The sequence below is a fragment of the Aphelocoma coerulescens genome, chromosome 11, assembly GCF_041296385.1.
Source record: "Aphelocoma coerulescens isolate FSJ_1873_10779 chromosome 11, UR_Acoe_1.0, whole genome shotgun sequence".
Lineage (NCBI taxonomy): Eukaryota > Metazoa > Chordata > Aves > Passeriformes > Corvidae > Aphelocoma > Aphelocoma coerulescens.
The window spans coordinates 7,634,432-7,649,310 of record NC_091025.1 but is presented as its reverse complement, the minus strand read 5'-3'; the positions used below and the strand labels follow the sequence as shown (position 1 = coordinate 7,649,310).

Here is a 14,879-nt window from a genome sequence, read left to right as displayed (position 1 = left end):
GCTCAATATGGCATGTTGAGGGTTCTGGAAACACCTATGGCACAATGATGTGCATCTGAAGGCTTTGAAATTATCTGTGCTGCACTCAGTGCTAGAGCTGGCAGTTGCTAGCTCTTCCATCCACGTTTATATAAAGATTAATCTAATTATAGTTTTGAAATTAAGGTAACTGGTCTTCATTGCATGTTTTCCACCTGCTGTTCTTTTCTTGACAGGGTTGGCCTATGTATGCCCAGTTATTGATCGATCTATTCAAGTACTTGGCTCCTTTCCTTAGAAATGTGGAACTCACCAAACCTATGCAAATTCTTTACAAGGTAAAAAAAGTGTCAACTAATAGATGCCTCCAATCAGAGTTGTCTGAAAGAAGAGGTATTCTGGCAGCAAAATAGAATTACCTGTTGTCTTCTAACTTACATCTTTAAGTTGAATGTAAATTGTGGGGGAAGCAGGCTGCCCTCCCAAATTAGTTTCCTTCTGGTAATGTTAGCCACATGACATAGAATGATGGCTCTCATTGGACAGTTTCAACAGTTACACACCTCTTATATTTAATATTTTATTTCACAGGGCACTCTGCGTGTGTTGCTGGTCTTGTTGCATGATTTCCCAGAATTTCTTTGTGACTACCACTATGGGTTCTGTGATGTGATCCCACCTAACTGTATTCAGCTAAGGAATCTGATCCTGAGTGCCTTCCCACGGAACATGAGGCTTCCAGACCCTTTCACCCCCAACCTAAAGGTAGAACCTACTTTAAGGAGTTTGATAATAGGAAGCTTTAATGCTCAAAATACTCTCTATCCAGGTTAATATTATCTAATTAAATCTTCAAGTATCTGCTAGGCAACTAATCCTGGAATGATTAAAAGGAAACTTTCTCATGCTGCTAAAGCACTGTCCTGCCTGAGCTGTGCAGGGTGATGGGAGCAAAGCTGCAGTGCTCATTGTCACTGAAGAAGGCTGCTCTTGACTTGTGTGGATGTTTGTACCTTTTGAAACTACCAGACTGTCTGGAGTGTTCATAAGGAGCGCGCAAAGGCAGTGACTGAATTTCCCTGTGGCCTTTGCCCCTGAATTTTTTTATCCTCTCAATTCTTTAAGACATCATGTAATAAGTTAGCATGTTAGAGATCAAGTTTCTTCTGAAATCTGGAAAAATCAAGTGTTGCCATTTCATTGATGGAATGAAAAGTGATCAACAGCAGTAGTTGATGTAATATTGCTTACAGATCTGCTTTTCCAATTTGTTCCATTGCTGATGGCTTAGTTGACTGTCATGGTTTTCTGTCAACAGGTGGACATGTTAAGTGAGATTAATATTGCTCCACGAATACTCACAAATTTCACTGGTGTGATGCCACCTCAGTTCAAGAAAGACTTGGATTCCTATCTCAAAACCCGTTCTCCAGTCACCTTTTTGTCTGACTTGCGTAGCAACCTACAAGTAAGTTTGAGGGTTTTGAGGTTTCTGTGGGTGCTCAATTTAAACAATGTGGCACAAATGATCTCACTTGTTCAGCCACCATCCTTCCTTGCAGGAGTTTTGTTGGTGTGTTGGCCAACATGTGTTCCAGGCAGTAGAAATGCCTGTGAAAATGCACACTCTGAATAAGTCTTCTGCCACTCCCTGGTAGGATGTGTTGAAGCATTTTAGAATCTGAATAAATTTTGACTTCAAATAGATTCTTGTTACAGAAATATGTGGATCCTCATGCTAATGCTTTAAGGGTAAAAAAGGTCAAATTAGCTAAGGCCCAGTTCAGAATTGTGGCTAAAACTTCATTTCAGACATTTCCTGGCTTGGCTTGCAGCAGACTTGAGGTCTGAAGTTGGACTTCCTCAGAAACATTGCTTAGAAACATTCACATGAGGGGGCTGTTTCAGCCAGCCTCTGGCACTGCTGGTGAATTCACATTGCCTTACCTGATGTTTTCCTTTAGGTGGAGAGTAAAACCAAATCTGTTGTGTCAACACTTTGCTGATGTTTTTGCAAAAAAAAAAAAATATATATATATACATACATGTATACATGCACTAAAATATATGCTTTCTAATATATACTGTATTAAAAAAGGCTAAATGCCAAATTGAATTTGTGGATATCCCAGCATGCTGTCTTCTGGATAATCAATAAGATACTTGGATGCTGTTGTTGTACATGTTGTACCTTCGAGTACTGAAGGAATATCGACTGTTAATGCTTTTCATATCTTTGCTATTAGGTATCGAATGAACCTGGCAACCGCTACAACATCCAGCTCATTAATGCACTGGTGCTCTATGTAGGTACTCAAGCTATTGCACACATTCACAACAAAGGCAGCACACCCTCTATGAGCACCATTACCCACTCAGCTCACATGGACATCTTCCAGAATTTGGCAGTAGACCTGGATACTGAAGGTGAGCTGGAAACACTGATAGTTCATGTGATGTCACATTCACAGCAAGTGGGTCCTCACTTTAAAAAGGACACTGAGGTGCTGGAGTGTGTCCAGTGGAGGGCAACAAGGCTTGTGAAAGGTCTAGAAAACATGTCTTGTGAGGAATGGCTGAGGCATCTGGGTTTGTTTAGTCTTGAGAACAGGAGGCTCAGGGGGACGTGAGCTCTGAAGGGTTGTTGTAGTGAAGTGGGGGTCTCTTCTACCATGCCTGCAGTGAGAGGACAAGAGGAAATGGCCTTAAGCTGTTACAGGAAGGATTCAGATTAGATACTAGAAAAATATTTTTTCACTGTTAGGGTGGTCTGATATTGGAATAGGCTGCCCAGGGAGATGGTGGAATCACCATTCCTGGAGGTGTTTCAAGAGGCATCTGGATCTGGTGCTGGGTGATGTGATTTAGTGGTTATGGGGTTACAGGGGTAGTACTGGGTTGATGGTTAGACTTGATGGTCTTAAAGGTCTCTTCCAACCTTGGTGATTCTGTGATTTCATGTAGCTGATAGTGAATTCACTAAAAGGAATGCTACATTAGAATATTAAACTTTGAATATAGGAGCAGTGTTAGAACCAAAAGTTTAAAGTATTCAAGGGAATTAGAAATGCCTTCAGTGAAGAAGAATTGAATTCTTACTTCTCCATCAGCCTGGGTTGATACAGCTTTTACGTATCATCAGTTGGTTTTGTTTCCTGTACCTCCATGAGGCTCCCAAGCATTAATCTCAAGCACTGCTGGTTGCTCCTTTGTGTGCAAAGGAGGCCGTGTGTACTCAGTGTTCTCTTCTGCAGGCCGGTACCTCTTCCTGAATGCCATCGCCAACCAGCTGCGGTACCCCAACAGTCACACCCACTACTTCAGCTGCACCATGCTCTACCTGTTTGCAGAGGCCAACACAGAAGCTATCCAGGAGCAGATCACCAGGTCAGAGGGATGGCATTTAACTTGCCAACATTCAGCTTTTTGCTTTCCCTCCTTCTGAATTTTGGATCTTTGAGCTCTTAACTGTTCTTACTTTTGGATTCAGGGTTCTCTTGGAACGACTGATTGTAAATAGGCCTCATCCCTGGGGTCTCCTTATTACTTTCATTGAGCTGATAAAAAATCCAGCGTTCAAGTTCTGGAACCATGAGTTTGTTCACTGCGCTCCAGAAATTGAGAAGTGAGTATAACTTAACCAGAGTCGTTAAAATTATATCTCTGAAGCAGTTGCACCTTGAGTTTTTGGTGCTGTCACAGCATCCATTTCCTGCCATAAATGTACCTACCACTGCTTTGTTTCCATGTGCAGGTTGTTCCAGTCGGTTGCACAGTGCTGCATGGGGCAGAAGCAGGCCCAGCAAGTCATGGAAGGGACTGGTGCCAGTTAGATGAGCTGCATCCTGCGTTGCAAGAGTGCCAGCCTGGAGATCCTGTCCCATCGACTGACTGAAGACTCTGTAAGGCTCCTCCTGACCTTCCCAGCCCCCTTGATTGGGTAGACACAACAGACCCTGGGTGAAAGTCTTACGTGGGCGTGTTCCAAAGTTTGAAACAAATTTTTTGACTTTTGGCCAAACTTCAGAAGATGCTGTGAATATCATTTGAACTAGTGTAAATACAAGGAACAGAAACATTTGTCTGGACTTTTGGGTTTGTGCAAATTGTGTAAAAGGCAGGTGGGTAACTGGTGCCTGTCCGTCTTGTAATAAAGGGGCAGCTGCTGATGCCAAGCACTTGTCTGGGGCAGACCTCCTTGTCCTGACATTCCCAGACTCCCAAAGAATATTGAAAAGCCAGTAACTTATTTTTCTTTATGTGGATGGGGGACCTTTAAATCACTAAGTTGTTTAAAAAAAAAAGTGGATGTGTTTGGAATATGGGAATTCTATGGAGTACAGGAGGGGTGAGGAAGGGGTTAAGGTTCACTGTTGCTTTCCCCTCACCCTCATCAAATGCCGATAGACAGCAAGTGGAGTGGCAGTCAGAGAACGCCTCCTTTTTCTTGGAGAAGAAACAGGCCCTTTGGGTGAGGGTCAGCTGTTTTCAGTAAATAAACCAGAGACCAGGCCTATAGCTTCTTTTTTTTTTTTTTTTTTTGACAGTTGTAAATTTTTGAAGATGAGGGGTTAAATCTAGACCTTTTCCCACCCTCCCCTGTGCCCACAGTATAAGTTTGTAAAAAAAACTAAAAAAAGGGAAAAAAAAAGAAAAAATTAAACAAAACAAAAACCCCAAAGGACCAATACAGCCCATTTTGTAAGGATTTTCAATGTTTTGTAAAGTATTGGTCCACGTGTTGTATTTTGTAGCCTTTCTAGTTCTTGGGCTTTAGTTCTCCCACTCTTGTATGTATGCATACTGTAGTTACACATTAAAGTCATGACATGCAGCACGTGCCACTGTGCTTATTCTCTCCAGTTCTATCCTGGCCAGTTGGTGTCTTTCAAAGCCTGTTCCACCCATCCAAAACATGCAGTTTTTCAGTGTGTTTTGGGCTCTGCCTGTTGAAAGCAACTGGGTTTGTTCTCTAGCATGAGCTCAGCGGGCAGGTGTGATGACAGGGTCTTGCTTTGAAGTGCAACAGAAAGGACAGTTGTGTGGAAATAGAAATGGTTTAGTTGCAAGTTCATGAGCAGAGTTTGTCTCAGACAGGAGACTGCAGTGGAGGTATACAGAGTATAGATAGCCCATCAGTTTCATTTCTAGTGCCTTCCACCCTGCTGTGATCTCACTGCAGCCGGAATCTGCCCCAGGTTGTGGTTAGCTGTTGGAAGGGTTGGCAGCTTCAGTGTTGTTAATACTGCAAGGTCCTTTAACCTAGCAGAGGCTAGGAAACAGAGCTTCACTGCTTTCTTTTTACATAACATTACTAGTTTGTTACAGCTCATTGACTGCTGTGGTGTGGGCAGAGAGGTCAGGATTTCCTGTTTGGGTTTAAGGAGTTCTGTAAACTTGGCTTTGCGTTTGCTGCATGGAGGAAAAACAGCTCTGAGGGACCACTGAGCCAGCTGTGCCAGTGGGTGGCAGCTCAGAGGTAATTGTCCCTCTTTCTGTTCTAGGCATTAGTCTCCTCTGTGTCAAGGAATAAAGATTGTGGCTAGGTCCTGCAATTCCATGGCATTTCATTGCCAGGTCAGCAGCTGTATTGAAACTGAGCCTTTTGAAGTTGGAATTTTTTGGTTCTGCTGTTGCCACTCCAGCTTACTCCTCCTCCTATTGGGTTAGGATACAGAGAATTAACAGCAACCAGTTTTTCTTTATCTAGTCCAGATGCCATAGGATTTTTTTCTTCCATTTAACTCTAGCAAACCATGTGCAGAGCTTACTGCCTTGTCCTGATGGCTCAGAAGAGTTTCTGGTTCTGTACTAATGCTGCTGTGCTTGGCTGGTTCCCTTCAGGTTTTAAGAGCTTCTGTAGAGAGGCTTGGAAGGTGGGCAGGACTCAGTCAGCCAAGATCCCAGTAATGTAAGTTGGGCTGGTAGGATGGAGGCCCCTGCATTTCATATCCTCCCTTTGCTGCCACATTTTACAAACATTTTATATTCAGAAAGACTAAGGCAATTCAGGTAATCATGTCACAGTAAGGGGCTTAAGCAATGTAAAATTATACTAAATTTGACATCTGGCACTGTCTCTGCACTCCTGGCCTGTGCAGTTGTGATGGTGTAAAATAATTACTGCAATTAGAAATGCTCCTCTCCCTTGAGGGCAGTCAAGTTCTGTTTAAGACAGGCTTTCTTCCCATGTACAGATCATGAAGTTACTTTTTTATTTTTTAGTCCCTAAGGTCCAGAGGGAGGGGTAGCTTCTCACTTCATCTAGTTCTGTAGTGTTCTTCAGTTGTGAATGGTGGCTCTGTGGCTCCTTGGAGTTTTGTAGCTGTGTATGTTTGGAGAAGAACCTGGTACAGTCCTTTCCAGCATTCCTTTAGTGGCTTATCATTCTTCAACCTTAGGCAGACCCAGTCTCTCTCTGGATGTCACAGACAGGAAGGCCTAATCCAGTGGGATATCTGCATTGAAAGTACCTGCTGATAGAGGACAAAGCTTTCCATATAGAGATAACATAATTACACAAGTACTCTTGGCCCAAGATAGAGACTGGGGTTTGTAAGAGACTACCTGGTAAAGTCTCCTGTATAAATTTCAAAAGGACTGAGCTTATCCTTGGATCTAGGTGTTACTCCGACCCTCAGTAGTGCTGGTGGCAACATCCCAGGCCACTTTGATGACACAGGTATCCTGTATCTAGGAATGATGTCTTTCAATAGTACCTTGCCTACCTGTTCAGCCTGCTTCGTTTGACAGGGAAAAGCATCAGGTCCCCCAAAAAATGTTATCTGCTGGTACCAGTGAGTATTGATTCCCACTTTGCTGTAGTCATTCAGAGAAGTCTTATTTGCCAGTAATTTCCTGGTATGTTCCTTTTTTGGTTTGTCCTGGGGAAGGCTGAGGCAGGATCTGTGGACAGAGTTCTCATTTCTTCTTCATTACACTTTTTATGATGCCTCCCATTCCATTCCCAAGGAAACACAGTTTTACATTGTTTTCCAGAAATTGTATGGCTGTTCTAGATCCCTGTGGTAAAAGTCCAGCATAATTGACAACCCCGTTTGAGGATTCTCCTATTCAAATGCAAACAGCTCCTGAATTCTGGCATCCAGTGGGATACAAAAGGATATCTTTCAAGGGAATATCTTTCAAGTCTTAATGCCCTAAACCATTGATCAGTGTCTTTTTATGTTGTTGATGCACATGTTGTACTATTTTGATTTATGGCTCTTACATCTTAGACTAGCTGATACTCGTCTGAGTGTGGTTTCTTAACTGGTAGAATTGGGGGTATTAAACTGACTGGCATTCCTGAAACAACCCAAAGCTAATGAATCTTTCAGTGTTTGGCACTAGTCCTTTTCTAGGTTCCAATTTAACAGGGTATTGTTTTCATCTTACCAGTGTGGTGCCTGGTTTTAATTAGATCGTTACCAGTTTTGCTTCTTGTGGAAGGCAGGAGTGCCAGTCACCTACTCGAGAGGAGTCACCCCATTTTCCCTTTTTTCGGGTAGCTCTTCAGGTATCTCTCTCTTCCTCTGGGTCTTTTTGATCCTGTAACATAAACACTTGAGTCCCCAGGGCTTTTTCTTCTGGTGTATGTACTTGGATCTGTCCTTTTTCAAAGGTTATTTTTGCATTTAATTTACTTAATTCTCTTCCTGATAATGGCATTGGGCATTTGGGTATGTATAGAAATTTTATAAAACTCTTTCCAGTTCTGAATTTGAGTGGCTGGAAGAATGGCCTTATTTCTTTTTCCCTATGGCTCCAGCTATAGATGTGCTTTGTTTACTCATAAAGACTCCTTTACATCTAAGTTGCTTCTCTATTAGAAATTCTACCTTTTCATTGCCCAAATTTACTGTGACCAGGAGTTCTAGTGGGGATTCTCTGGAGCTCTCAGCTGCCTGTCAGTCGAAATCCCAACTGAGTGTAAGCACTCTTCCTACTTGTGGAGCCTCCAGTCTTTGAGGATTACCTATGTCCTATGTTCCTGCACCTTATGGGGGAGGAGGAACCTATGTCCTGGGTTCCGTGGGCATTTGTTTCAAGTGCCCTTTCTGCTTAGAGTAAGTACATTGAATTTTTCCTACTAGATGGGAATTTACCAGTTGAAATCGGATTCCCTTACAGTACCTCCTGCCCTTCCCACTATCACAGCCATCAACCAAATTTATCATCCCTTTTCTGATTTCTCTTCCCCTCTTTTCATTCTCTTCTCCACCTCATTCTCTTCATTACGCTTCCTTTTTCTTTCTCTGTTGCTAAAACATGAGTGTCTGCTGTCACCAATCTGCACTCCTTCCAAGCCTTACCATCATTCTGCAATGCAAAGAACAGATCAACATCTGGTACTTCGACCCATTTTCCTTCCTGGCAACAAAATACCATTAATTGCAGAAGCCATTCTGAGGCCATTTTCCCCAATCCTCTAATAGATACAAAGCCACCACATAATCAACTTCTTAGTAACAGAATCCCCTCCAAACTTTCCCCATGGTCTTAAAATACAGCCTAAAAGTGAAATTCTCACAGTGCCTCATCTTTCAGTGAGGTGGAACTTCCAACACCCATGCAGGCAAACAATTACAAACAGTAGGTATAACAAAGTCTTGTTATAGAGTGTTCAAACCTCTTGTATGCTTTAGTCAGCACCAAGTTTGTGCATGTCTGAAAAACACAAATTTTAACCCAACCCCCAAATTTTAACCAAGATACCAAATGTAATAGTCCTCTGACATGTATGTTTTCCAGTATGATTTATTCAGGGAGACACGGGATACCAAAATACCCGTTTTAGCATCTTAGTGAAGGATATCAGCAGCTTTGTGAGATCCTGGTCAAATTCACCATTGTCCCATCTGGGTCACCAGAAGAAGCTCCCCTCAGTACTGTTAAACCACCCTGTCCCCAAGCACTGCAGGCAGGGCTGTAGCTGAGCTTTGTCATGAGTGCAGTGTGGGTTTTGCTTGTTTGCAGTACTTTTAACTGCAGCAGCAGCAACGATCCCCCTGCTCTTAGATGGGGCTTTGCACCCTGTTGAAGTAGAGAGCATGGGCTGAGTAAAAAAAGTGATTTTTATTAAATAGAGCTTGGCCTGCAAACCTTCAGTGTTTTGTCATGCAAAAACAAAGTGAGTTCAGGGTCGAACTGCATCAGGCAGTGGGTGTGTATCAAACTCTCAGCCTGCAGCAGCTGTGGAACTGTGACAGTGCTTCTCCAGAGTAGTCTCAAGCCCACACAGAAATACCTTTTGTAGAAGTAAAAGGAAGGATTTGTTATACTGAGCCTACATGAAGACCAGCTAGATGGGCTTGTACTCTTAAAAATGTTCAACATAAAATATGTACAGGTGAAGAGTTTAGTGTTGTCAGCAGGTTCACCTGCCAGATACTTACTCTGAACCTCTCTAAGGTAAGAGCTACCAGCTGGATTTCTGACCTCTTAATCTAGGCAAGGAGCAGCTCTTGCTTTCAATTTCTGATGCTGAAGGAGGGAATCCTCTGCTGTTCTGGCAGCGTATGTCTGCCTTCCTAAAACAGCCATTAGGATGGCTGGGGTTTCTTAAGGCCTCTGGAAAAAGCTGGTATTTTTGCTCCAGAGCTCTCATGGTACAATAAGGCCACTCAAAACCACCTTTGTGCTGTGAAGATAATTCTTTATGTAGAGGTAGCCAAAAGTCTGTGTGCTGTATGAGGGACAAGCAGACCCATTGTCAGGACCCATTGTCAGTCTTGCCATCTGTTGTCTCTGCTACAGAAGAGATGGCCAGAGGCTGACCTTTCCCTCAGGGTCAGCCCCAGCCAGGCCATGTCCAGGGGCACTGAGGTTTATTGTACCAGCTCTAGCAGCTGATGCAAGATCCTTTTCTGTCCGTAGCGCACGTGCAGTGCTTGCTGCTCCCTTCGACTCAGTTTCACATAAGCATCCTTGTTATTTAGCAAGTCCTGCTCTGCTTTCAGGTCTGTCCCATAGGACTCCAGGGTCAGCAGCACACTGTCATAAAGGAGCTTCTTGCAAGGGGTTTTAAGTCTGGAGAGAGCCTCATTTGAAAGGGTAGAGTTTTCTTCTTCCTCAGTGTCATCTTCCCAGCCATCTTGCTCCTTGTACTCCTTGAATTCTTTTTCTGACATGCACAGCACCTGTAGTGACCCAGGCACAGGGATAAGTCACTGGCAGTGTGAGTACATCAGGCTTTCTCCTCTGTGGAAGAGCCACGTGGAGCAGGTGAGTTATTCCTCGGCTGCACTAAAGGTTAAGAGACTAAAACTGGCTTAGATAGCTAATTGCAAGTAATTGTGGGTTAGGAGAACATTAAAACAGCAAACCTGGGTATTGGTAAGTCTTGTTAAGCATCTCACCTAAAACAGCTCTCTAGAACAGCAATGGCCATGGAGCCATTCAAGACAGGTACGTGGGTACACATGGATGGCTACTTCAGGAGAGGAAGATGACTTAAACAGCACGTGGGAGCTGGGCAGCCACACCCCCTCCCACTGTTCACACAGGACTGTTAGTGCCCAGCTGCCTTCAGGTGCTTGTCCCCTTCACTGAGCCATTCTGCACTGCTGGTTTGCCCAGCAGCACTCTGTGCTCTCCTTGTGTAGCTCTTCCCCCACCTGGCCATTCTTACCTTGAGGGTCACAGACAGCTCTTCCTCTGTCAGCACTTCATCCCAGCCAAGCACAAAGGCGCCTTCCTCTCCCACCATCTCCAGCTGGCACAAGAAGTCCCACTGCTCTGAGACCAGCTGCTGCTGTGCTTCACTTTTGGCACCTGTTTTGAAGACAGCAGAGCTGTGAACACAGCCGGGATCGCAGTGGAGGGGGGAGGGTGAATGGAGAAGGGGAAACAGGAGGCAGAAAACCAAGGCATGGCCCCACCACCTGAATTGCTGTGGAACAGGCTTATTTTTCATGTCATCCTTGATCCCAGGTTAACAGAGATCCCTGCCCCATCCTCTCCCCGAGGGGCTGTGGGTGCCACTCACGCTGCAGAGCCGCCCTGCGCAGTGTCACCATCTGGATGTCGGCCGTGTCGTGGGTGTTGCCCGGGTAGGGCTCTGCGAAGCCGTACATGTGCAGCAGCTGCCAGTTGGCCATCTGCCCGTACGTGTTGAAGATCTCCTGTCCTTTCCCCACGGGCTGCGTTGTAACCATTCTCAAACATTGCTGAAGGCAGGGAGAGGAGAGCATCTGAGCTGTGCCCATCTGAGTGCTCAGCAGGGGTTTCAGAGAGCTCAGATGACCCTGAGCTCCTCCCAACGAACACCAAACACGCAGCAGGGCTGTGAATTAATGAGATCCAGGCCAGACTTCGCTGCCCTGGGCTGAGACCCCACCTTGCTGTGCCCCCATTCCCAAAGATCTACAAAAAGGGAACCAGGCTGTGTCAATTTCTGGCGCAGCAGCTTTGTACTCACAGGAGAGTATTCGAGGTTGGCATTGTGGTTGGCCACATGATTCAAAATATCTGCTACAGGCACCATCATGGGAGGATTGGGCCCCTTCTCATCTTCATCTTCTTCCTCTAAAGGTTCCTGAAAGCTAAGACAAGGGAGATGAAGACAAGCTGGTGGTACACATGGCTGCACAAGGCAACCTTCACCTTACACTTCTTGTTCAACTCCAACGTCTAACATAGCCTCTAATCCTACTTCCTTGTCCTGGCTCCTTGCTGGAGCAAAGCCCTTGCTTCTCACCTGTAAGCCATGACAAATGCCACCAGCTCCTTATACAACTCCAGAGTGTGCAGTTTGGGGTCAAAGATGTTGGGGTGGGTCTCCATGAAAGGCAGGATGATGGAGTTGTACTCCAGGTGGATGTTAGCTAGATCCTTGTCCACAGCTTCTGGGATGCCTGTGCCCTGCAGGAGCCTTGTTCGCTCTTCTTGAGGCCTGTTGCAAGAAAAACAGCAGGTTCTTCTCTGTGCTGGGGCCAAGAGTCTGTAAGTTCCTTCCTCCTTAAAAATCTCAGCTTCCCTGTGCTCTCTAGGTCCATGTTTTCTCTGGCGCTGCCTGTACCGTAACTCCAGGAGGGCCAGCCCCTCAGGCTCCTGCCAGTGCTAGCACAGGGCTAGAACAGAGGGTTGGGGTCACCCAGCAGGACCACATCCCACCCCAAGACTCCACTCGGCAGCCCCTGGCCTGTGCCTGCCTTCAGCTGTAAGACTGAGCCTCCCCAAGCCCCCCTTGCTTTCACCTTACCAGAACATTGGGTGATCCAGGCTCCGGAAGTCCTGCCAGAGGGAGAAATACGGCTGCCAGTGGGAGTTGCTGGCTGTGTACTCGTGTAGCAAGGCCAGCAGGAGAGGGACCCAACCAGACTGGCTCTGCAGGGACTCCTCAGCTACAGAACCAGACAGGATGGAGAAAACCTAAGTTGTTCTGCGTTTGAGCACCAAAACCTGATCTGACAAGCCTCTGTGCCTGTCCAGCCTGGAGACAGGGGTTGGGTTTTTATTCCCATTTGTCTCGGGTTTGTCCTGAGCTGAACCAGGACCAGAAGCTGCTTCTCTGGCGTTACGGATGAGCTCTCCACGCCCCACGGCCTTGCACTCTGCAGCCTGAGGCTCTGCGTGCCGTCAGGAACCAAGGAACTGTTCTTTTTCTTCTCAGTGTCACGAGGAACACAGCATAGCACGGGTGCCTGTCACTTAGTCGTTGGAGATGTTGCACTAATGGACTTTTCTCCCTGTCCTGCACAGCTCTGGGCTCCCTTAGGGAAGCGAGGGGGTGCCCACCCCTTCTCTTTCCTACCTCGTATCTAACAGCCCTACAACATCCTGCATAAATCAGAAACGTTCCCGAGGCTTTACCACAGACTCATTTATTCCTTTAAAAGGCAAAGCAGACTCGAGTGACACAAGAAGCTTGCACTCACCTTCCTCCAAGAGTGCGTGGATGGAGGTGGTGTGCTGGGACAGCAGTGCCGTGCGAGGGATGGTGAACAGCACCTCTCCCGCCTCCAGCTCCTCGGCAGCCAACATCCCGTACCCCGCCACCGCGCCCTCCCTGCTCAGGCGGACCTGGGGCCAGAGGGGGCGGTGAGGGGCGGAGCGAAGACACCAGGGCGGACCTGGGGGCTGCACGAGCCGGCCCGCGGTACCTCACCTTGGGGTTCAGCTCCACCCCGGCCCGCCCGCACCACGCCAGGAACCCGGAGAGGGGATCGGCACTACGCTTCCTCTGGGTGCCGCTCTCGACCGCCGCCTGTAGATGGAAACGTGGTGTGAAGGGCAAGGAGCCGTGAGGCCGATGGCGGATCCCTTCAGCACCACCATCCCAAGGGCCGGTGTGTCCCCAGCCCGCCGGGAGCCCCCGGCCAGCCCCGTACCTTGAACCGCTTGGGCGCCGACGCCATGACGCTGCCGACTCGTGGGGCCCTTCCGGGTAGGCGGGAGCTCCGCCCCCATGGGCCGGGATAACGGCGGCCAAAAAGGGACAGAAAGGGCCGGGGGGAAGCAGCGCCGGAAACGCGCCCGGGATGCGCCTGCTTGGAGGGCTCGGGGGGGGGGTGGAGGGGCCTCACAGTACCTCTTTGTAGGGTCCAGCCTCCGAGCAGCTCCCTGGAACGTCTGGGGTCCTTACGGTGCCTCACTGTGGGATCCAGGGACCACCACGTGTCTTTCTGCTGGGTCTGGGGACCTATCGGGGTCTCTCTGAGGGGTCTGGGAGTGATTTAGGGGCTCTCTGGGGGGGTTCATCAGGCCTCTCCCTGTGCCCTGCTGCCTCCGTCCCACCCTGGGGCTTCCCCCCAGTGCCAGCTGTGCCCACCTCAGGGCCGGTGCACCTCGGGGGGCTGCGGTGCCTCCGTGGCTGCCGTGTGGCCGCGCACCGGTGCGGTCATAGCTCCAGACATAGGTTAAAATTAATTAATCTAATTAATCAGGGCAATTAAGCTTGTGCTCTTGTTCAGTCGACACCACACACGCCCCCCACCGTACGCACGGGCTCTGATCTCCCCTCCAGGGCCGTCCCGAGGCCGCCGTTCCGGGCTCATTAGTGCCGTCCCCAGCCCCAGCAGACGCGGGGCCGATGCCATCACTGGCTGCTCTAATGAAGCCAATTAGTGCGCACGAGGTGTTTGAAGAGGCCCCACAGGGCTCTCTGCGGGCTGTCCCTAGGGCTCCCCCAGCCCCTCTGCGCTTGCGGTCGGCTTTAATCTTCTCCAGCCCCTTCGGAGCCGGGCCAGGCTGGACTGGCAGGGTGGCTTCCCTATCGGGCAAAAGGGTTCCTTCCTGCAGAATGGGGAGGAAGGGCAATAGAATATGTGGGGTGGCACCTGTAGGTGCCCATCCAAGCTCGGTCTATGCAACCCAACTCCCCGCAGCCGCCTCCCTCCCTCCCTCCTTAACGCGGCTCCTGCAAAAGCGGCGCTGGGACTCGGATTCGAGCCGAGGCTGCTGCAGCCGCAGCGCAGAGCACGGACCCGGCGGGGCCGCAGCCGCCGCTGCTGCTCCTGGTCCCCGGCGGGACCCGGGGCTCCCTCTGGGCGCGGCGGAGGTTTCACAGCCGCTCCCGCAGCATCCTGCTCTCCTCCCTGCCTGCGCATCCCTGCGGCGCCGGCATCTTCCCAGGGCGCATCCCTGTGCCCGATCGGTGCCCAGGGACGTTCCCAGAACCCGGGTGTTGAGTCTGGCCTGCGCTGGCAGCCTCGTTGGGGTGGCGTGGGGGTGGAAAATATCGAAGTGGGTCCCCACGTTGTCCCTGCAGTGCTGCAGCAAAGTGGGGTCCCCCCGGCTGTCACAGACATGCCCCCTACATCCCAAATGTGAGCCTGGATAGCTCAGTTGGGAGAGCATCAGACTTTTAATCTGAGGGTCCAGGGTTCAAGCCCCTGTTCAGGCGGTGGCTTTATCCTTTAGGATCGAGAAAGGGGGAGCATGTGGGCAGGAGCACT

General features: G+C 48.2%; 2 protein-coding genes and 1 non-coding gene across 6 annotated transcripts in view; 2 read left to right on the top strand and 1 right to left on the bottom strand.

Moving 5' to 3' along the window:
* Positions 1-4,813, top strand: part of CNOT1 (CCR4-NOT transcription complex subunit 1) — a 56,041-nt gene extending 51,228 nt beyond the window's left edge. For all 4 annotated transcript variants that reach the window (XM_069027327.1, XM_069027325.1, XM_069027326.1 and 1 more), the window contains exons 43-49: positions 216-317; positions 571-744; positions 1,298-1,447; positions 2,226-2,406; positions 3,234-3,366; positions 3,470-3,604; positions 3,734-4,813. In XM_069027327.1, the coding sequence (XP_068883428.1) occupies positions 216-317; positions 571-744; positions 1,298-1,447; positions 2,226-2,406; positions 3,234-3,366; positions 3,470-3,604; positions 3,734-3,812 (954 nt within the window). In that variant the 3' untranslated portion in view covers positions 3,813-4,813. The remainder of the gene's footprint in view (positions 1-215; positions 318-570; positions 745-1,297; positions 1,448-2,225; positions 2,407-3,233; positions 3,367-3,469; positions 3,605-3,733) is intronic.
* Positions 4,814-8,721: 3,908 nt separating this feature from the next.
* Positions 8,722-13,394, bottom strand: SETD6 (SET domain containing 6, protein lysine methyltransferase). The gene is made up of 9 exons (XM_069027148.1): positions 13,314-13,394; positions 13,091-13,189; positions 12,861-13,005; positions 12,185-12,326; positions 11,681-11,875; positions 11,402-11,525; positions 10,970-11,150; positions 10,613-10,755; positions 8,722-10,121 (listed from the first exon to the last, which is right to left on the bottom strand). Exons 1-9 carry the CDS (start codon positions 13,338-13,340, stop codon positions 9,810-9,812), a joined length of 1,368 nt encoding a protein of 455 aa, XP_068883249.1. The 5' UTR covers positions 13,341-13,394; the 3' UTR covers positions 8,722-9,809.
* Positions 13,395-14,754: 1,360 nt separating this feature from the next.
* On the top strand, positions 14,755-14,827 carry TRNAK-UUU (transfer RNA lysine (anticodon UUU)). The gene has a single exon. It is a non-coding gene; the product is annotated as a tRNA-Lys (tRNA).
* Positions 14,828-14,879: the final 52 nt, after the last annotated feature.